This window comes from Verticillium dahliae, genomic scaffold (assembly GCF_000150675.1).
Source record: "Verticillium dahliae VdLs.17 supercont1.2 genomic scaffold, whole genome shotgun sequence".
NCBI lineage: Eukaryota > Fungi > Ascomycota > Sordariomycetes > Glomerellales > Plectosphaerellaceae > Verticillium > Verticillium dahliae.
Window position 1 is genome coordinate 1,538,333 of NW_009276916.1, and position 20,806 is coordinate 1,559,138.

General features: G+C 55.8%; 9 protein-coding genes and 1 non-coding gene across 10 annotated transcripts; 4 read left to right on the top strand and 6 right to left on the bottom strand.

The window, feature by feature from the left end:
* Window positions 1-1,339: 1,339 nt before the first annotated feature.
* VDAG_01326 (beta-glucanase) lies at window positions 1,340-2,292 on the top strand (the record flags this gene model as incomplete). The annotated part of the gene is made up of 2 exons (XM_009650212.1): window positions 1,340-1,791; window positions 1,860-2,292. The coding sequence occupies 2 exons, from the start codon at window positions 1,340-1,342 to the stop codon at window positions 2,290-2,292; spliced, it is 885 nt and encodes a 294-aa protein (XP_009648507.1).
* Window positions 2,293-3,014: 722 nt separating this feature from the next.
* Window positions 3,015-3,146, bottom strand: VDAG_20073. The gene has a single exon. It is a non-coding gene; the product is annotated as a tRNA-Glu (tRNA).
* Window positions 3,147-3,497: 351 nt separating this feature from the next.
* Window positions 3,498-5,416, bottom strand: VDAG_01327 (anaphase-promoting complex subunit cut9; the record flags this gene model as incomplete). The annotated part of the gene is made up of 2 exons (XM_009650213.1): window positions 3,498-5,257; window positions 5,320-5,416. 2 exons carry the CDS (start codon window positions 5,414-5,416, stop codon window positions 3,498-3,500), a joined length of 1,857 nt encoding a protein of 618 aa, XP_009648508.1.
* A 1,439-nt stretch (window positions 5,417-6,855) lies between these two features.
* VDAG_01328 (eukaryotic translation initiation factor 4E-4) lies at window positions 6,856-8,099 on the top strand (the record flags this gene model as incomplete). Its single annotated transcript, XM_009650214.1, has 4 exons — window positions 6,856-6,887; window positions 6,983-7,510; window positions 7,548-7,871; window positions 7,934-8,099. The coding sequence occupies 4 exons, from the start codon at window positions 6,856-6,858 to the stop codon at window positions 8,097-8,099; spliced, it is 1,050 nt and encodes a 349-aa protein (XP_009648509.1).
* Window positions 8,100-8,944: 845 nt separating this feature from the next.
* Window positions 8,945-10,594, bottom strand: VDAG_01329 (U4/U6.U5 tri-snRNP-associated protein; the record flags this gene model as incomplete). Its single annotated transcript, XM_009650215.1, has 1 exon — window positions 8,945-10,594. One exon carries the CDS (start codon window positions 10,592-10,594, stop codon window positions 8,945-8,947), a length of 1,650 nt encoding a protein of 549 aa, XP_009648510.1.
* A 363-nt stretch (window positions 10,595-10,957) lies between these two features.
* Window positions 10,958-13,426, bottom strand: VDAG_01330 (U3 small nucleolar RNA-associated protein; the record flags this gene model as incomplete). The annotated part of the gene is made up of 1 exon (XM_009650216.1): window positions 10,958-13,426. One exon carries the CDS (start codon window positions 13,424-13,426, stop codon window positions 10,958-10,960), a length of 2,469 nt encoding a protein of 822 aa, XP_009648511.1.
* A 90-nt stretch (window positions 13,427-13,516) lies between these two features.
* Window positions 13,517-13,782, bottom strand: VDAG_01331 (uncharacterized protein; the record flags this gene model as incomplete). Its single annotated transcript, XM_009650217.1, has 2 exons — window positions 13,517-13,552; window positions 13,606-13,782. 2 exons carry the CDS (start codon window positions 13,780-13,782, stop codon window positions 13,517-13,519), a joined length of 213 nt encoding a protein of 70 aa, XP_009648512.1.
* A 186-nt stretch (window positions 13,783-13,968) lies between these two features.
* VDAG_01332 (uncharacterized protein) lies at window positions 13,969-15,753 on the top strand (the record flags this gene model as incomplete). The annotated part of the gene is made up of 2 exons (XM_009650218.1): window positions 13,969-14,120; window positions 14,170-15,753. Exons 1-2 carry the CDS (start codon window positions 14,085-14,087, stop codon window positions 15,751-15,753), a joined length of 1,620 nt encoding a protein of 539 aa, XP_009648513.1. The 5' UTR covers window positions 13,969-14,084.
* Window positions 15,186-16,409, bottom strand: VDAG_01333 (uncharacterized protein). The gene is made up of 3 exons (XM_009650219.1): window positions 16,364-16,409; window positions 16,189-16,312; window positions 15,186-16,130 (listed from the first exon to the last, which is right to left on the bottom strand). The coding sequence occupies exons 1-3, from the start codon at window positions 16,394-16,396 to the stop codon at window positions 15,952-15,954; spliced, it is 336 nt and encodes a 111-aa protein (XP_009648514.1). The 5' UTR covers window positions 16,397-16,409; the 3' UTR covers window positions 15,186-15,951.
* A 1,089-nt stretch (window positions 16,410-17,498) lies between these two features.
* On the top strand, window positions 17,499-17,906 carry VDAG_01334 (uncharacterized protein; the record flags this gene model as incomplete). Its single annotated transcript, XM_009650220.1, has 1 exon — window positions 17,499-17,906. One exon carries the CDS (start codon window positions 17,499-17,501, stop codon window positions 17,904-17,906), a length of 408 nt encoding a protein of 135 aa, XP_009648515.1.
* Window positions 17,907-20,806: the final 2,900 nt, after the last annotated feature.

Sequence of the window (20,806 nt, forward strand, 5' to 3'; positions counted from 1 at the left end):
CCAGGTTTTATCGGCCCGTCACGGGCGTCAAGAAACGTGCCCCAGAGTCTTCTGCCATGCTTCGACTTGCGGAAAGCCTTCTTCCGCTCGAAGCGCCGTTCTCCCTTCACATGCTTTTCTTTTTTTCTTTTGCAAAACCGCTCGTCTACACCGTTTTTCATGACTTGCACTTGCAAAATGTTCAAGTCAAGAAGCCAGGCACCCCTTCACATCAAGTTGATGCATGGGATAGACAGCCTCGCCGGCGAAGCGCCGAAGCCCAGGTCGGTATTGCTGCCCCTTCGGGCCAAGTGTCGCCTGTCGAGGGTGCTTCACCTGAACCCCGCGCCCGGGGGACCTGGGGAAGAGCATGGATAGTCAGGCACGCGAATAAGCTTCTACCCCGATCGCCTCTACAAGCCTTGAGCAGCCACCAGTGCCGGCATAGACGCCGGCCTTGATCAGATCGGATCTGTCTGCTCTGTCTGCCCACGGCATGGCTTTGTCCCCATAAGGGCGTGTCTCCGAGTTGCAAAGCCGATCAACGTTGCGAAGTGACGACCACTGCGTCCCGAATCGAATTGTCAGTAAACCGTGTTCGTGGACATGGGTTCAGCCGCTCGCTGTCTGATAGATCGTACCATACACCGCAACTGCGACGCAAGATCGATCAGCAGAACGCCCTGGATCCTGGAGTCCCCACGATCTGGCACCAGCCTAGCTCCGATCAGGACGCACCCCCGTTTTGCCGTCCGGGGTGTCGACCTTCTCTTCGCGCCTTTGTCACGCGACCATTGGCCCGTCACTTTCCTGAACAGACGCGATCCTACCTTGCCCATCATGAGATGCCAGGTCCCGCGGCTTTACTGACAGCCCCTGACATCAATCTACTGGCGCCAAGCTTGGGAATAGGGTCGCATCCTGGAGAAGGGCCTTTTCTGCCCCTCGGTCTAGATGACCAGTGTCAGCTTTTCTACGGGCCGATGGGTCTCGCGGCGTGATCTCGACTTTTCTACCCCCTTGGCATCCGGCGCATATTCTCTCAGAGGGTCGTGGGTGGCTTCTCTGCCTCGAGCTGGAGTCATGCCTTCACAGGATAGGAGCGCTCGGCATCATGAAATTGACTGAATGCAGACAAGGAGGGCCGTGGTCGAGAACTATAAGTATGGTCCGGAGTCGTGCTTCACTGCGACTTGATGTTGAGACCTCAGCAGACAGCCCAGTGAACCAGCCTTCTCCTCCTCGCATCCAGCACGCCTCCTCTTGCTGCAACTCTGTATACAGAAAGGCACCTTCGTCACCACCGCCATGTAAGTTTGTGCTTCCAGCCGCGCATGGCAGCCACAGCTAACCGGCCAGCATGGTTTTCGCCCACTTGCTCGCCGCCGCTCTGGCTCTCCCCGCCGTTCGCGCAGCCGTGCCCTCGATTCCCGGATTCTCCCTCACCTGGTCTGACGACTTTGTCGGCACGGCCAACAGCCTGCCCAACCCCTCCAACTGGATCATCGACACAGGCACCGGGTACCCGGGTGGTCCTCCTCAGTGGGGAACCTGGGAGATCCAGTCCTACACCAGCAGCCCCGCCAACCTCAAGCTCAACGGCAACGGCGCTCTGCAGATCACGGCTCTGAAGAACAGCGCTGGGCAGTGGACATCGGCACGCATCGAGTCACAGCGTTCTGACTTTGTTGCGCGCCCCGGTGGTCGTATGCGCATCCAGGCAAGCCTGAACCTACCCGTCGTCGGGTCGAACGGCATTGGCTATTGGCCTGCCTTCTGGACCCTCGGCCGTTCCTACCGTGGCAACTACCAGTACGTTGTTCATTCTGCCCTTTGCGCCCCAACCTTTCATCCTGTGCCATGAGCTGACAGCAAGACAGAAACTGGCCGTCCGTTAGCGAGTTTGACATTATGGAGAACGTGAACGGTATCAACCGCGTCTGGGGCGTGATGCACTGCGGCACCAACCCCGGCGGCCCCTGCCGTGAGACCGATGGCCTCGTCGGCAGCCGCCAGTGCCCCAACAGCCCCTGCCAGGGCAACTACCACACCTACACCCTCGAGGTTGACCGTACGCAGGCCCTCGAGGCTGTGCGCTGGTTCGTTGATGGCATTCTCTTCTGGCAGATCGTCTCGACGGACCTGCCGGCCGATGTGTGGGCGCAGAGCGTGCACAACCCGCACTTTATCCTGCTGAACCTGGCCATCGGCGGTGCCTTCCCTAACAACAACTACGGCAGCCAGACGCCGCTCGCGAGCACCATCTCTGGGGGTACGCTGCAGGCAGAGTACATTGCTGTCTACAACAGCTAGATCGTGGGATGCCTTCAGCAGGACAGGGAAGGGGAGCGCCAATGCTTGGGACAGTCACTACATGCGCGGGCTTTTCGTTGTACATCCTGGACCTTTTGACCGTACATTCTCCGTACATTTTCCTCCGTACATTTTCCTCCGTACATCTTATGATCATGAGCTATTGCGTATTCACAAATGTCCACCTGTTCGCGCCTTGGTTAAACGTCGTGATCATGACTTCGACCCGAGGTATGTGACATGTGGTACTGATAGGTTGGTGCCGTAACTGTACCCCTTTTCTCGAGGAAATGGTTCTAGGCTCCCTATTGGCGGACTGCCAGCCTACGACTTGCGCAAAACACGTGCCAAGAAGTCCATCAAACTATTGTAAAGTGGAAAAAGAAGTACTCTTGTTACTTCACTGGTTGTCTGGCTACAAGCCTAATATGGACTTGTAGTTGTACTTGTGTTCATCATCAACGCCATAACGTATCAAGACGTTCCTCTGAAAGACACAAATTATTCAATCTCTGACTACCTTACTAAAAGGATACGTACTCAGCTGCTCCAATTAACATACAGGACAACAACAGCTTTCGTCACTTTGTTCGTTTCGTGTAATAGAAGCTCAGCGTCGTCACCAAAAGGCGCACATGGCTCGACATATCATGGCATACCGATCGACCGCCTCAGCACACGACGCCCATGAGAAGAACGGAAGAAGGGAAAAAAGAGAGACTTGGCTGTGGGTGGAATCGAACCACCGACCTCCCGGGCGGAGAAGATAAACCATGTACGGTTCTAGGTCTGCGGGAGCGGAAAGGGTTCTAGGAGGAAGAAACCCGGGCGCTCTACCACTGAGCTACACAGCCTTGTTGGGAAGGCTTAGGACGTATTTTTCTTATCAAGCATACGGGCAGTTCAGGCATACAGACGGGCTTGCGCGAGTGGCGCCCAATGTGGACGGTGTTGAGGTTTGTCGGGGCTGAAGTATGCGGCACCGTGAGGGCATCGGCCGAGCGTCGTCCAGGGAACACTGCTCTGGTGCAAATCATGTGAATGACTTAATGATTGTAGCAGCCCAGGCCACCAGCAATGACCACCCCATACCTAGCTATTCTTAAACGTAGCTTATAGATGCTGTCCTGAGCCCGTGTCCGAACCGCCTACGCCAGTGCTTCAAACGCTCCATTATGTAAACCGTGCCTTGCGGAGCATGCCAATCAGTCGTCGTCAGTCATCTCCATCATGCTTTCGCCCTTTTCATCCTCGTCCATGAGAGGCCCCCTCGACCGGCCCGCCGCTTTCCCTTTGCCCTTGGCATCACCCTTCCTACGGGGTCGCGCCAGTTTCTCCTTGGCATGCGCCTTGCCCATGTCGAGGTCATATTCAAACGCATCGAGCTCATCATTGTCCGCAACATCGATAAACATGGACTCTTGAAGAGCCTTGTTGAGCAACTCTGTTGCGATGCCGTCTTGAGGGTGGATTGCCAACGCCTCATGGAGCGGGATGATGGCCCGCTCGGGCTGACCGTTTTCCAGGTAGATCAGTCCCTTGGCGCTCAGTATCGCCGAGTCTTTACCGCCGAGACGCAGGACCTCGTTGAACTCCTGGAGCGCATCACTCCACCTCCGGAGACGACGGTAGGCATGGGCCAGATTCGTGCGAGCAGAAAGCCAAGCGCTAGGGTCGGCATCAATCTCGCCGGCGATCTGTATCGCGCGAAGGAAGAAGCGAACGGCCTCCTCTGGCTTGTCCTGGTGGTACTTGACAACGCCCATCTCGTTCAGAAGGAGGGGATCTGTCTTGCAGAGCCCGTATGCAGTCTTGAGAAACTCCTCTGCCAGCGTCATGTTGTTGAGCGCATGGTGTTGCATGCCGAGGAACACTTGCGGAAGATGTGTACCCATGAACAACCTGGCGGCTGTCGAGTAGGCCGATATGGCTTGGTCGTGTTCGCCCTCAGCCGCAAAAGTGTGCGCGAAGCCGATCCACGCTGGACCAAAGTGCGCATCCATCATGCTCGCCTTGCTGAAGTATCTGCGAGCCTCGGCAATCTTGTCAATAGCAAAATAATACGTGCCCACAGCCAGCCAAGAGCACGGCTCCTCGGGATGGTGGTCGGCCAGGTCGTGCGCCACTAGGAAAAGGGCGTTCTTCATCTTGAGCTCGAACAAGCACGCAAGGTGCAGAGGATAAATGCTAAAGTTGTACTTGTCGTCTTGCAGCACAGAATCAGTGATACCAAGGGCCTCTCGGTACCGACATTGGGTGTAAAGAAGGTCTGCTTTGGCCAACAAAAGATCCGGGTTGTCAGCGAGGCGGTAGTGTGTCGATAATGAGTCGTATGCTGTCGTAAAACTGGAGGGGTCGCGATACTTCGAGAGCCTTGTTGTGTACAGCATCTTCGTAAAGTCGGCAGCCTCCTGCGAGGCAGAGACGTCCCCTGGCACACTGACGGCGTCGAAATCGAGAGTCTCCAGGAACTGCCACTCCTCGTCCGGTGACAGCAAAGAATTGCTCATGAGTTGCTGAAACGCTTCGAAGCACTGCACGTCGATCTTGACGGCATCCTTATAGCACTCTTTGGCGCGGTCGAAAGCATTCTGCTTGGCATAGCAGATGCCTCGCAGGTAGCACATGGCCGCCTCGTATTTTCGGTTCGCCGACTCCTCTTCGGCCGCCTCGTCGCGGGCCATACGACCGCCTTTAGCAAGAGCCGCATGCCTGCTCTGGAGGCCCGTGTGCTGCACCTTCCGCTTGTTGCTCGCATTCGCAATGAGATGCACGGGGTTTCGGTCTCCAAGAAGACCAAGCGCTTCGTCGTATCGGGACTGCTTGATAAGACAGTGCGCAGCGAGGTAGCGACAGGAGGTATTCCGAGTGATCAGGTCTTGTTTCGAGAGGAAGGTTTGGGCACGTGTGTAATTGCCCGTGGCAAAATGAACCTGTGCCAACCAGAATGCATCCTTATCGTCATCTTGCGGCGCCCGTGTTAGCTTCGTCTCTCGAACCAGTGTGCAATCGTATGCGCTGACTGACTGGTCAGGGCAAGCAGCTTGTCGCCCACGAAGATGGCGGAATCGTACTGTGCCTTATTGAGGGCATCCTGGCGCCATTCCCGCAGGAATTTCTCCATGCTCGAAGGGTCAATGGGCGAAACGCTTGCTCAGCGCATCAGGTTCGCTCCGGTTGCACCGCAAGGGGCGAGCACGAGACGCAAGGGGGCGAGCACGAGAGGCGCAGCTGGTGTTGATTGTGTTGGTGATTTGGATGCTGTTTACCGCCTTCTATGTCTGGTGGAGTCGCGACTGGGGCGCGTCGCCAGAGTGGGATGAGGTCAGAAAGACAGAAGCAAAGCAGCCAGGAGCCAGGGTGAAATGCCAGGCGTAGGCGGGGTTCAGTCAGTGAGGTCATTTCATTGGACGAACTCCAAAATGGGAAGGACGGGCAAGTACCTGAGCAACTGAGGAAGGAAGACTGCGAGCAGCCAGAGTGGGCGGGCACAGACAGTCGCGGGTTCCAAACCACGTGGGTCCAAAACCTCGCCAATGTCGGGGCTTCGTATGTAAAGGGGCATGAACGGGGGTAGCGGGTGTGAGGGCGAGAGTCCTCATTTGGTTTTCAAGGCCAGTCGGATGACAATAGGTTTCTCGCCTCGAGGACGAACCCACCACCTACTTACACAGAAATTTAGTATCCTGCATATCATCAAGTCGTAGCATTGGTGTCGAGCAAGGCAGCAGTACCATCTTCTCACTGATATTGCAGTCAAGAGATGACATGAAGCCTTTTACTATAACAAGATGAGCCAGAATGGTAGAGAAAACGATTGTGAAGTCATCGTCGGACTTTAGTGGTTGCCATTCTTTGTTCAGCTACCTTTCTAGGTACCTAGGAACCTAGCCATGCCCCTTCTAAGCGGACTGCAAACGCCCTGTAGTGATGCATGCCCCGTAGCTCGGGTGGAAACCTGCCCAGGCTAGTGTGACCAAAGGGAACATTCTACGCGCTGTACTATGACTTTATCCGAGCAACCCCGGTGCTCGTGCGTTTTTCGTCAAGCACTGGAGGAAGTTTCTTTGCTTTGACAACTGGAAGCGAACCCGAACCTCGAAGCAACTCGCTCGTACCTGCCACTGTCAGACCTTACACCTTTGTGCATACTCTCCTCCAACCAAAGAAATCCTCGCCATACCTAATCCCAAATCCAACCGCAACCTGCAATCACCCAGTCGCCCACCTCACCCTCACCTCGCCAAACCATACAACGTCGACGCCTGCGCTCAGCGATCCAGATCCATCTTTGTCCGATCCCACCCACACCGTGCAGCCCATTCGACCCAACTCCAGGCCTGCCACCACCACCATTGTCAGAAACCCGATCAACACACCTTGAATCGTCATCTCCCCTCCCCGACCTCCACGCGCACGCCTCCCCCCTCTCTTCCAACCAGCCACTTTGAGCATTGCCGATCGCGTCCGTCACGCAAAAGGAGCCGTCCTTCACAATCGAGAAGGAGCCGTCGTCGCAGCCAGGGAATTTTCTAACAAGAGAGAAAGTGCAAGACAGTCCTCATGGATAACAACCTATGGACTCGCCGCACTAAGTAAGTCACTTTGCTTCTGCCTTACCACCAACTACCGCAACCCATTTGCGTCGCTCTCCATTCTCCCAAACACCATGCCTAACCACATGCCACAGCTCAGGCAAGCTTTCCCTCTCGACCCCCAGCCATGGCACTTCGACGTCAACGGGCGGCGATTCCGCCCGCAATGGCTCCGGCTCCTTCTCCAAGAGATTCGGCGGCGCCACCTCCTCCCAAGGCAAAAACGATCCCTTCAGTGCGACGGCCGCTACGACGCCCGGCGGCTCCTCTCTAGCTTCCCCCACCACGGGAGCATCCAATGCCTTCGGTCTAGGCTCCGGGGCTTTTGCGTCCTTTGGTTCTGCGAAAACCCCCAAGACCCCTGGCAACCCTTTCGAGCTTGCCATGGGCAAGGCACCTGCGTCCAAGACCCCCGGTGCCGATGGCAAGGCCCCCTCGATGGCCTCTATCGCCGAGACCGGGGCGTCCGCCAACTTCCGGACCGGCCAGGGCTCTCAGACCAGTTCCGCCCGTGGGTCGTCTGAGGTCGCCCGCCCACAGGCCGGCCTCAAGGTGCACCCTCTGAAATATGAGTGGGTTACCTGGTGCCGGCCGTGTCAGCCCAAGGGCCAGCCGTACGAGGAGTACGCCAAGTCCCTGACTGCCATGGTCCACTGCAAGACCATCGAGGAGTTTGTCGTCGGCTTCCGCCACCTCAAGCACCCCTCGGAGTTGCCGGTGGGATGGGAGTACCACTTTTTCAAGAGAGGCATCAGGCCCATCTGGGAGGACGAGATCAACCCGCAGCGGCGGTAAATGGGTCCTGCGTCTGAAGAAGGGCATTGCCGACCGATACTGGGAGGACACGCCGCTTTGCGCTCCTTGGCGAGGCCTTTCCAGGGAGGTCGGCGAGGAGATCTGCGGTGGCGTTGTCAGCATCCGCAACGGTGAGGATGTTATCAGCATTTGGACTCGTTCGACTGGCGGCCGCGTGCTGAAGATTCGGTATGTTCATCTGTTGCTCGTGCCCGCTCCACCTCCCATGACGCTAACGCTTTCGGTCACAGTGAAACCTGGAAGAACTACCTCCAGTGCCCGCCCAACACAATCTTCGAGTTCAAGTCTCACGACGAGAGCATCCAGCACCGAGCCGCGATCGAGGAGTCCCGCCGCGAGAAGCACCAGGACAAGCGCAAGCAGGCCCCTGGCGATGAGCAGAAGCAATCTAGTTAGGCACTTCCGGAGCGCGCTCACCTCGCCAACAAGGCCGCTCTCTCCCACAACGCTTTCGAGTCGTTGTTCGACGGCGAATACCATCAATTTCTCGCATGCGACCACACAATTTCCGAATCTCTCACCACCCCTGTACAACACCTTTACCATTAGCTTTCGTCAACCGGGCTGCAGCTTTTACCACTAGGGACTTCTTATGGGCTTACGAATGAGGCGGAAGGGAGGGCCTAGCAACGACGGAAGGATTGACTTGACGTATTGTGTCTTGGGCATATTTAGGGGGGTTAGCTTTGGTTGATTTGTTGAGACTCGGTGTACCATACCTATGAGGACGCCCAGCCGACTCGAGCGCGAGGAGCGATGCCTTGTAAGCCCTTGAGGCTGAGGTTTGAAACTTGAGAAGGAACGACGTGCATTGATGTACCCATGAATTCAACTGTTTCCGCCGGACATTGTTTGCGCGGCAATCGAGTAATTTGGTGCTTGACACATTCTCGACAATGTCCAACCCCCGTGAATATGACATGGCAGATGCTCACGACATTTTCGGATGATGCCCATTTTCCAGGCTTGGCATTTCGTCTGATGGCCGTATGAAGCTCGTTGCCTGGATATTTCCCATTCAACGCCAAGTACCTACTATGAAGTCACAACCTACATCACGCACATGTTGGAGGACAACACACCATATTCCAGTCCATCAGTCACGCAACGAAACGCCGCTGATTGTCAGCTCTCCGATTTTACATCCACCTAATTAACATGGTATCAAGTCATCCGTGCGTCAACCATCCCATAAGACCACTGTGATGGCATGCGACCTTGTAGTACATACACCTCGGGGCTTAGGCCCTGGCCTTGCCCTTTGGCGTCCTCCTCCGCTCCCAGACCTGGAGGTACGTCTCGCCAAGGTAGAGCAGCTCGCTCTGCACCTTGTCGACAAACAGGTCCTGGCACACGACCCACTCGTCGCGGCCCTTGTCCTTGAGCTGGACCTTCCACGTCTTGCGCTCCTCGCCGACGGCGTCGGCGACGTCCTCCCGCCGCGCGCGCACGGCCTCGTGGACGACGTTGGCGACGAGGTCGTACCAGATGGGCTCGCCGGGCGGGTGCTCGGCCGGGTTGGGCTCGACGTACGGCGCCATGTCGAGGTTGCGCGCGTCAAAGGTGACAATGGTGGGGTTGCGCTCCGAGACAAACTTGTTCTGACTGAAGCGCTTGACGTGCATGACGAGATAGGGGGGCAGCGGGTGGAGGAGGCGGTAGCGCTTGCGCTGGGCGAGGTGCTCCTGGGCGTGGCGGCCGTCGTACTTGGCGAGGATCGTCGTCAGGGGCACCTGCGGGATGATGTTGCGGTTGTTCTCGTCCTGGAAGAGCGGCGCCGCGGGGAGGTCGAGCGTGAGGAGGAGGAAGCGGGAGACGGCAACGTGAACGTCGGCGGCGTCCTCGAAGCGGAGCCGGTCGCCGGCGTCGGCGCGCGCCGTGATGGCTTGTGACTCGACCTTGAGCTTGCCCTGGAAGATGCGGTGGATCATGGACGAGCCCGGCTTCGTCTTGGAGCCACCGAGGCCGAGGTGGAGGTTGTTGAGGAACCACGAGAGGAACTCGATAGGGTCGGACTGGTTGGTTAGCGTGAAGCGTTTGTTGGAGTCGAGGGCGATTTGTTGAAGGAGCTCGTGTGGGGATACGTGCGCTTTGAAGGCACGCGGGTTCCAGATCTTGCGCACGAGAATGCTCGTACGCTTGGCGAGCTCAGAGCGCGAGCTGAAGTCCTCGAGGAGAAAGTAGTTGCGTAATGGTACGACGTGCGACAGCGCCTGCAGGATGACGTTGAGGTAGTCGTTCTCCTTCAGGTTGTTCATACCCACAAAGCCTGGGGCGTACTCCTTGCCCGCCAGCGTCCACGCCGGCTGAGCTCTCCGATCGAGTTCCATGACTTCCTGCTTCGTATATCGCGGATCCGAGACATACTTGATGTCGTCGAGAGACTTGCTCTTGACTTCGTAGCCCTCAGGCAGGACGTAGACATTTTGCGTCTGCATGTTGATGTAGACATGGTGACCTTCGTCTAGGGCGTGGAAGTAGGCGTGGGATTTGGGACCCCGACCCTGGAAATATCGACCACACACGAGACAGGCGTAGACGTTGATGTTGGATAAGCTGATTGAGCATAACTTTTCAAAGTCAAAGTCCAGCACGTTGCGATCTATTGTGTCGAGGTAGAGGTCATCGTAGCCGCTCGTCGGCGCGGATTGTCGGATCGGGGCCGCAGGTGTCTCATCCTCAAAGTCATCGTCCTCGTCCTCTTCTTCTACGCTTTTCCCGCCGTTTGCCTCAGCCTTGTCGGTTGCATCGCCGTTCAATCCGTGTGGTGGTGGTGACCCCTCCGACATTGTCGCGTCGCCAGTCCTCGACCTCTTCGACCTTGGCGAGTCGACTCCTGCAACCTCATCGAGGGCATCGAGCGCCTGTCGCTTGCGGCGAGCCTGTTCCATACTGCGCGGTGATCTCGTCGTTACTGTGGAGAGGCAGGAGGATATACGCTGTGCTGTTTGCTGAAGTTTGTTGTGGCAGATGTCGCACGGTCGCAAGGCTCAACTGGTGAGTGGTGAGTGGTGACAGAAACTTTGGTTCTGGGGTTGATTACACTACGGAGACCCCACTTCTCCTTGTCAACACGCCCGTAGCTCGACGAAGACGAATGCGCTCTCGCTTCTTGCCGGCCGGCAGTCACAGCATGCCAAAGATTGAATTACACAGTCTGAGACCGGACACAGACAATGGCCATGTCACGCACAGGCTCAAATTCCAAAAGGCTTCTTGCGAGAGGCACGTTCTATTCATTCATTTGTACACCTCTACGCCATGACGACATCCTTCTCGTCACCCGCCTCGCGCAAAACCAGATCATCCAGAGCAGGGGCTAGGTTGTCCATCTCCTGCAGGGTATATTCCACCAAATAACTCTCGTCCACAAGCTCATCCATCCTCTTGTAATGCCTCTCAGTGTATACCTTGAGCGCATTCAGGACCTCCTTCAGACTCCTCTGGCCGCGCGCACCCTTGACAGACAGGTTCGAGAGCTTCGATGCCGGGTAGCTCTTCACCAGCGTCGACAAGATCCTTTGCGCGACGGGTGCCGTCCTGGCGTTGGTATTCCAGTCGCGCAGCCTCAACAGGAGCAGGAAGATCTGTTCGTCGGAAAGGGTCGCCAGCACCTGGTCTACAGCCTTGGAGCCGCACAGGCTGTCCGCGTCGGGCTTGTTTGATGTTACAACAGAGGTGAAGAGGCTGAGGAGTCGGCCGGGATGGTTGAGCTGAAGCGTCAGGATGATGGCCTCTCGGTAGGAGCCGGCATGGATGTGGTTCTCAAGCTCCTGCTCCTGCTCAATGAGTTGCAGCGCGGCCTTGGTGGCCTCCTCCTGCGTCTCAGAGCTCGTGTCTTTCCAGAAACAGACTGTAGAGTCACCACTGCCAGAGACGATGGCGTTGGTCTCTGGGTGCACCGCCAGAGCCCATACCCTGTCAATGTGATTGTCCAGTGTACATTCCGTCTCTCCCGACTGAGCATCCCACACCTTGACAAGGCCATCACCGGCTGCAGTCGCGAAGAGTATCTGCTTGCGCTTCTTTTCCTCGGGCCTGGGCACGTTGAGCCACGCCACCTTCAGAATACTGTTAGAGTGGCCTTCAAACGTCCTGACGCAGGTGTAGCTCGACAGACTCCACAGCTTGGCCGTCTTGTCACCGCTGCCCGTAAGAATGACACCCTTGCCGGCTACCGGGCCCTCGTCACCTTGAATGGTGGGGGTGTGTTCGGGCGCAAACTTGACAGACCAGACACCTCGGCGATGGCCCTTGAGAATGCCTTGGACTTCGCCCTCCTTCACCGACCAAATCTTGACAGTCTTGTCCTGTGATGCTGTAGCGAACAAATGACCATTGGGGTGCACATCAATGGCGTTGATGTCCTTCTCGTGCGCTTTCCTAGTGAATAAGGCCCGTGATCCACCCTTCTTGGTCTGAGGCTGACGAGGGATCTCCCATTTTTTGATCGTCATATCCTGGGAGCCGGTCAGGAGGAAGGGTGGCGGGTGGCTGAGCGGATCCTTGAACTGCGCAGATGACTCGGCGGGGATGGTCTTCGGCAGACCGACAGCACCAACGGACTGGGCGTGGCCAGTGAAGGTAGCGTAGCATGTGAAGGAACTGTTGGCTGGGTCGACACGCCAGAGCCGAGCAGAATTATCCTTTGCACCAGTCGCGATCCAGTGGCCAGACCAGTCGACATCCATTGTCAGGACAATATCGTCGTGACCCTTTAGCAGACCGACATCTTGTCCGAAGTATCGCGATCCCTGTGCTGTCCAGTCATGCGCGCCAGTGATCGACTCAGAACCAGCAACTGATACTAGGCGAACCTCCTCGGCGTTGGTGCCGAGTGCCATGATAGAATGATCTGGCAACAGGTAGGTGAGGTCAATGATCTCATCGTGCGTTCCTGAGATGCGTCTGAAAGGTTCCGGAGCAGCATCCGTTGTCGAAGCCTTCGTAGGCGTTTGGTAAAGTGCCAAGGTGTGGTCAACTTGCACGCAGAGAATGAATGGCAGCTCTGGTCGGTAGATTGCAGTCGTGATGCCCTCCGTCTCGGCCTTAGCAGGCTGGTCCTTGGTCACTTCGCGACCTGTGTCAGTGTCCCAGATCCTCAAACAGCCATTGGAGCCGGCCGAGTATGTGAGCTTGCCCTCGTCAACGAAACCAACTGCTTCGATGAGCTCCAGACAAGGAACGACCTTCCTAATCTTCCAGGATCTCGCATCCCACCAGATAATGGTCTTGTCCCTGGATCCTGTAACGATGGCATCCTGTTCTGGCGAGTAATCGAGACCCTGCACATCCGAGACATGGGAGTCTAGGCTTGCGATCGTCTTGCGCTTGTGGAGATCCCAGACCCGGACTTTTCCGTCTTGGCTACCCGAGATCAGGCGGAATTGCGTGGTGCCAACCTTCACTTCCTCCTCCTCTTCCTCATCGCCGTGGCGGGCCTTCTTGCTCTTCTTCCCGGTGTCACTCTCTTTGGCCCGTGCCGCTACTTCGAAGAACTTCAGAGCAGAGACGAGGACGCTTGGCCCACGGAATGTGTGAGTGACATATCCTCCAGCAATGTCCCAGACCTTGATGGCACCGTCAGTGCCACCAGTCGCAAGGAGGGTGCTTGTGCGGTCGACAGCCAGCACAACAACGGGGGTGCCATGAGGCTTCAGGGATCGGACGAGAGTCGGTGTGATGGAGTCATCGTCGGCAGACTTCAGGGCGTAAATCTTCATGGAGAGTGATCGAGAGCAGATGATGAGGTGCGACGCATTCGGGGTCACTGTTGGATCAATTAGCGGGCGTCGACCGCACCAGAAGACAAGTTACATGCAGGTCAATGTCGATATTTGCTCGCCATCCTATTATCGATTGTTAGAAAAGCTTTGCAGCAGCTGGCAGGGCGACGACATACTCCTTCAATCTGTGCAAGATGCCTGCCGTTGGAGGGGTCAGTTAGGACTGCATCCTCGCCCAGAGCTGTGGCTAGCACTCGGGCGCCATTGTCCAATGCAACTGAGCCGCCAGTGAAAATAGGCCGAATGACCTTGTCAGCATTAAACGTCGTCTTGTAAGGCTGTCGGTTTGCCATTGCGCCGGTATGCAAGATGTCGCGAAACAATACAGACCACTGACTGCTTTCCCGGCCTGTAGCGGGAGTGCTTTACCTGGAAATTTTTCTCGGGCGCTCTGCACGTTGCTTATCGATAACGCTTCTTATCTTATCTGCGCGACCCAAGATCCGCGCCAGGACGTCACAGAAGGCTTGTTTGTGATCACAGTTGCTTGCGTCTACACCATTAACCCATCGCCGATCAATTGTCCCTTCAACAGGAGTGGCATCTGAGCTCGCGATCGCATCTCTGTCACTGCAGTACTGACTGCGCTGTCAGGATGACACGGCTCGGGCCTTTGACAGCGCAAGCTTTGGTCAGCGCGCCCCCCTTCAATATCCGTCCTCAACTCTAATGCAGACTAGGGCCGATCGCCGTTCGATGACCTTGTCGAGGGCGAGGTAGACGCTGAAGATGAATCCGGAGAACATACTCAGCAGTATGACAGTCGCGGACGCCCACACAACAACAGCACAAGGCGAATGAACCGCGACATGATCAGAGCTCACAATGAGGTTATGCAGGTCATTGGAGTGGCTGAGCCAGACAACGTTCCCACTGAGGCGGACCTCGAATCCGTCCGTCGATATGTTGATTACGAAGAAACCATGGGTCATCGCCTTCTTAGGATCGGTCGGACACTGGAAGTAGGCGGTGTTTGGGGTGTCAACGGCCTTCGTGCGAGGATTCTGCTTTACAAGCGTTACGCCGACATCTCTTTCTTCGACCTCTTCCGTTATGAGAAAAGCCAACGTTCCATGTCAAACCTCTTTCTCGCCGGCCTGCCCACGTTTCTCGCTGGTCACGCCCTTAAGCTTGGGAGCCATCAATGGGCTCCAGCACGAGCTCGAAAACGCTGGCTCAACCCTCTGTTATCCTACATCCGAGTGCATTTGCAGCTCTATGTATTCATGCAACGAACAGACATCATTCCAGCTAGCAAGTGGTTCCCATCATGGACCTACTTTATTCCCGGGTTCCCTTCTTCACCTATCCCCGCTCCAGAGCCTCCAAAGGACCTCACGGCCGCGTCGCTAGTGCAGTATATGGGAGCCTGGTGTATCAACGCCCTACCATTTGCATCGTTCGTTCTCTGGGTCCGTCTCTGGACAAGAGTGACAACGTACATGTGGCAGGAATTTTACGCTCGGCTGCCCAACACTGTACATCACAGACGACACCTACCGCCTCCTCCACCACCGCAGGCGGCTCCGCCCTCGCCCCCTGTGGTTGACGCACAGCCGCCTCCGCCCCGGCAACCAGTTGACCTGCCGCCGCAGAATCGAGCCGAGCTACTACGCGATATCGTTGCCCAAGTGGCAAGCGAGAGCACCACGCCTCCTGACCCTCCTCCATCTCAGCCTCTGCGGAGACCAAGTGCGTTCTCTACCCGCGGAGACGATTTTGGGAGCGACGATGAGGAAGAAGGCGGCATCAGTGCCCCACTGATTAGTTTTGATGTGGAGGCAACAGACTCGACGGACGCACCACCTGGTCTCTGGTCTGCTGAGCTTCGCCCTAGCGCCGGACCTGAGGGCTCACCTTATGGCTTGGCCGCGCTGCATCCGACGTACGTGGACACTATGCTCACCCGGTTGCCGGCCTGTCTGGCTTCAGATATTTTCACCGTGATCTCCGCATACGTCATAGTCGCGCCTTATGAAGCCATGGCTTTACGTCTCGTCGCACGGGCTTATCGTGAACGAATGGGGCTGCCTGTTTTCGACATACACGAGTGGAACATCTTTAGTGGATTGACATGGCGGAGCGTGACCAACTTCGTTGGCCTTGAGTTTGTGCACTTGATCATTGCCGGTGAGCTGTGGGCCATGATCTCCAGTCTTTCTCAACTGTTCCACATGACGGAGGAAGAGTGGAAGGAGTTCGAGGAGATGCGCAGAGCCGAGGTGCAGAGGGAACGGGAGGCCATACAGCGCACAGAGCCTTGATTGCTAGGCTCGAGAAGTACCATTCATTCAGCATAGGCACGGCGTTATGGGCTTTCAGGCAGTGGCCTCATTTTTCAAGAGGGCCAGGCCGACAATCGGCTTATGTAGATCATGGATACCCAGCAAAATGAAACTTGAATTCGACATGACGTGACGCTTGTGCCCATACAAAGAAATACACCAGATTACCAGGCAGGTTTACTGTCTGCCCTTGCCTTTGCCCTTGCTGGCCTTCTTCGCCTTCAACTCGTCGACGTAGTCTCTGATGAGTTCGTGCAAGTCGGGGTTCTTGCGCGCAAGCAGCACGACGTCGTCTGCGGTGACGGTAGTCCGGCCAGCGTGCCTGCTGAAACCCTCAAGATCAGTGGCCGTGGCCTCTGCGCGACAGCGTTAGCAGGGTGTCCCAGGCATCATACCGAGTGGCGAGGGACTTGCCTATTTGTTCCCAGACCATTTCTGTGAGTGCGCCGATGAACTGTGGTGTGGCGTTGCGGTTCTTCTTCATGGATTCTTCGTCGACCATTTGGCCAACGGCGAACCAAAGGGCAGCCTTGAGGCGCTGGAAAGTGTTACTTTCAGGAATTAGAAAATCCACTCTTATAGCAATTACCTCGCGAGTATCATCCTGAGCTGGGTCGTTCATGGTGGCTGCGAATGCTGGGAGGGCCGTCAGGAGTCTTGTGGTCACAGACGGCAAGGTGGGGGGGATGTCACAGGGGTACTTTACGCGTTCTGAAAGCGCGTCGCGGGGTTTCAATGGGGTAACCCAAGGTTACGAGCACCTGAGCGAGCGACCACGACAGCTTCTACTGGCTCGACGACAAAACCCGTATGCACTCGACAAAACGTTCTTACTTAGGCATCGAAGTTTCTGACAAGAAACATCGACCTTTTGTGTTGTGTAAGTGAAGCAAGTAGATCGCGTAAGGAGATATTGAGCACGGAGCTGCATTACGGTCAGCTGGTCCTCAAATGACTTTGTCTGTAAGCCTGAATGGCAAGTGCCCGATCACTATTGGGGATCTCCCTTCTACTATTGCTACGGGGAACGTGAAGAGCGCTGTTTGCATACTGGATCGTAGGTCATCTCCTCCATTGTCATGTCTCTGGATTTTTGACACCAGAGCCAACAGCATGACTTGGAGTGGGAAACAGCTTGAAAGCTCCAATCTGGCCCAGAATCTGAGCAATAATACAATTCGATGTCTTTATCGGGATTTTCCTGATTATAGCTCAGTTTGAAGATTGCCGTTGAAATCTACTCAAGTGCAGCCTCTTTGACTGTCAAGTATACCTGTACACTGAATTGGCACCTAGCGGTGTCCCAGGCCAATGGCAGCACCAGTTCGAGCGGCCCGGGCAATTTCTCTTGGGTGCGATCCCCATCCAGGGCCAATTTACGTCACATCCACCCACTAACCCTTGCCAAGCCTAGCGCATCGAGGTGCTGGGCACAGCGCCCCGCGTGGTGCCGCAACTCCAACGCTCGGTGCAACCGAATGCAAATCCCAATGCCGACGGATCCAGACCAGAGACCTCCATCACGACTTTTTTTTCTTCCGCATCAACAGCATCAAATCCCGCACCTCATCCGACGCTGCCGTGTTCCAAACAACGATACTCTCCGTCAGGACAAACGGAGTAGCCGTCGCACCCAAAAAATCGAGTCCCTTGCGCAACGAGCCCCCTGACAATCCACTCCATCACCAATCCTCGCGCCCACGCGCCCTACTACCTTGTGCAAAATGGATATCCTCAACCGCTCGGCCGCCAACCTGCGCTCGACCTTCACGGAGCTCACGTACGAAAAGTTCATCCGCATCGTCATCGTCGTCGGCGCGTACGCCCTCCTCCGCCCCTACCTCCTCAAGATCACAGGCCGCTCGCAAATGGCCCAGCACACCGAGGCCAACGAGGAGGCTGCCAAGGCCGAGATATCGCCCAACTCCCTGCGTGGACAGGTCGACATACCTGAAGACTCGGACGACGAGGGCGTCGAGGGTGCCGCGACGGGCGCAGACTGGGGCAAGAAGGCAAGGAGGAGACAGCGTGAAGTCCTGAAGATGATGATGGATGCCGAGGAGGAGCGGTTGGCGCAGGAACAGGAGGACGAGGAGGACAAGGATATCGAAGAGTTCTTGATCAAGGAGTAAAATTACAAGGGTTTCGTGCTTTGTACGGGGCGTTAGGCGGCATATTACCATCGGGACAACCCTTATTGCTGTGTTTCTGATGTCAAAGTGGGCATGTGGGAGTGTACAGTGTCAGACTCGGAGAGCAATCGTCAGCTACGCAAGAGAACAGCAGATGACATGGGCTTTCGTGCCCGAGCTAACTCGTCAATCCTCACAGCCTGGATTTGGAGAGATACCGCCGTTAGAAGGGACAATTGGCGTGGCAAAACAACAACTCCGTAGCATGAAGCCTCGCGGATGGGCGCGCACTGCCTGCCTCAGACTGTTTCCGCCTGGGAAGCACAAGGGGACTTGAACTGCTTGGCTATCGCTCAGATTAATAAGGGGTATGTTCGTACTGAGACTGTTGAGCCGTTTTCTTAGGCTGTCCTCAATACAAACCAAACCAAACCCTTCAGCCCCTGAGGCCTCCGTCTCGGTCAGAGCCTTACCAGAAGCCTGCAACAAACTCCACAAAACATGTCACTCTTGCCTGAAAGTTCATCAGATGATCATCTGGGGAAGAACGGCAATGTCCGATGGCAACATGGCTTACCAGAAACTCGAGGCCTTAGTCGGGCGACTATATGTTTGCTCCGATGCACTGGTCAGACGTGCCACTCAACGTCGTCGCATGTCGTCGGGCTTTGCATCATGTACGGCCGTTTCATGGCATGCGGATTAGGCAGCATCCGGCTGAGTGCGCCGCATGATTTGGTCACGACTGCTTTTCTCCAGGTGGATGGACAAGGGCCAGCCTGTATACATTCCTCTATCTCAGGCCATGTTGGCACTGATGATAAAAAATGCGTGACTACAGTACCTTTGCGTTAGATCAGATCATAATCAATGAACATCTGGCGAGTATGAAGCCTCGCCCAGCTACTGGGATTCTATACCAGTACTCAGAACAAGCCTAGATCCAGGCCCGTTTGAAGCTTGATACCGTCATGTGGAGGGCAGCTATGATAAGGCTGTCAAGCTTCACATGATTCTTGCATGCGACCCGGGCCGCTTTGACGACGATCGATAGTATCTCGAGGGCGTATCAAAGTCATGATCGCGTCATTAAAAGCACCTGATGGAACAACTTATAACGAACAGGTACAAGATTTGTATATTCGTTCCCGGGAATCGGGCCCTGATGTATTTATGCCCAAAAGCTGTAGCCTTTTCAGGAAAGTTCATCAAGAAGCTGGTTATGTAGTCAAATGTGCAAGTTTGTCGACCGGGGATCCTGGCCACTTGGATGACTGAAAACGCCTTTGATCTCGAGGCAGCGCACACTATACACATGACGATAACCATAACGTATGACCATTTTGCAGTTTTCAGAGGCGAACCCCGGCAACTATACCACGTCAAACTGCAAGGCCAAAGGCAAATGCATGCAGAGAACGTACGGAGCAATTAGTCGGCAGATTAGAGTAAGCCGACACAAGGCTACAGTCAATGTAACAAAATGTATAGAGCCACCAGGCGGAAGAAGAGCAGAATGTGCCGTAAAGATGCCATTGAATGTCGAGGGCGGAAATGTCGACTACAGCGAAGACCGGACTGAGACTTGAGTCGGCTCGGACTGACATATCAGGTTCGTCCACTTGGCATTCAAGTGCAACACATAAATGACAAACTATGCCGATCTCGCACGGCAAGTAGTTGAAGAAGCTCCTGATGAACCCACATGGTTTGGTCGTGCGACTTTGGGTAGCGATGCCTCACTCGATCGGCCAAAGCTACGCATGCTGCAATGTGTCACAGCGTGACACCCACAAACATTATCTCTACGTCTTGTACAACTGCCAAGCTCTGAATGGTTGTTTCCTCCTCCCCCAGTCGTCGAGTGCAGTAACTAATGCAAAGCATCTGCGGGATTCAGGGAAAGATGGGTTCATGGGAAGGGCCTAGAAGCCAGTGTGGAGAGGGAGTAAGGAGACTTGAGGGCGGGCCGGCTTGCGTGGCCCCGCGTCAAGAGAAACGGCCCGCTCCTTGGATCTTATGGGTCTAGGATGCCCCGATGGTGAGTGCGGCGGTTCCGAGTACGCGGCCCGGCGCCCACCGATCGGAAAGGGGAAACGTGTTCGGATGATGGTCTGAGTGCAGAGATATCGTAGGATGGATGACTGATGATGGAATGCTGCAGGCTGCCGTTGAACAGGTCCCATCTGAACTGCTGTCGCCATGGCAGACGACGCCCGAAAATGCTGGAGCAGCGAAAATCGGCAGTCTACCTCCCTGACCTTTCGTCACACGAGGTATCGAAAGGCAACGTACCGCAGGTCGCCCAGCCAAGCAGCATTTGACGAAGCTTGCGCGGTACGTCTTGGCCAGTGACCACGAGGACATGGAAAAGACGGGGAAAGCGATGCACGAACTCGACACAACGCATTGAGGAATGTATGGGGAAATGGATCTTCTCAGCCTCATGAGGCGAAGGATAGAGGCAAGCCGAGGAGGCCAAGCGGCCAAGCGGCACCGCCCCCAGACGACGCGCATTTCTGTGCCAGGAGGCCTAGCCCCCAAGAGACAAGAGCGCAGTAGGCAGATGTTGATGGAGTGAGCGGGCGTCTTTAAAGGCCGATATGCCGCTTTTGCGACCCGCTAGGCTTAGTGGCATCGAGGCAACAAACTGGCGCGCCAGCATCATGGAACGATGTATGCCAAAGTTGCCTGACCTGGAGTCAATGTGTAGAGAGGTTCAAATGGGCGGCCATCGAGCCCAAGGTCATTGGACGTTGGTTTGAGGACGGGCCAGACCGCTACTCAGTCTTATCATATCAGCAGATCATATGCAGGTTGGCAAGAAAAAATCGGGCGGGTGGACGATCGTGTTCATGGTGGCATCGGCGGTGGTGATGCAGATAGGTGGGTGTGTGGCG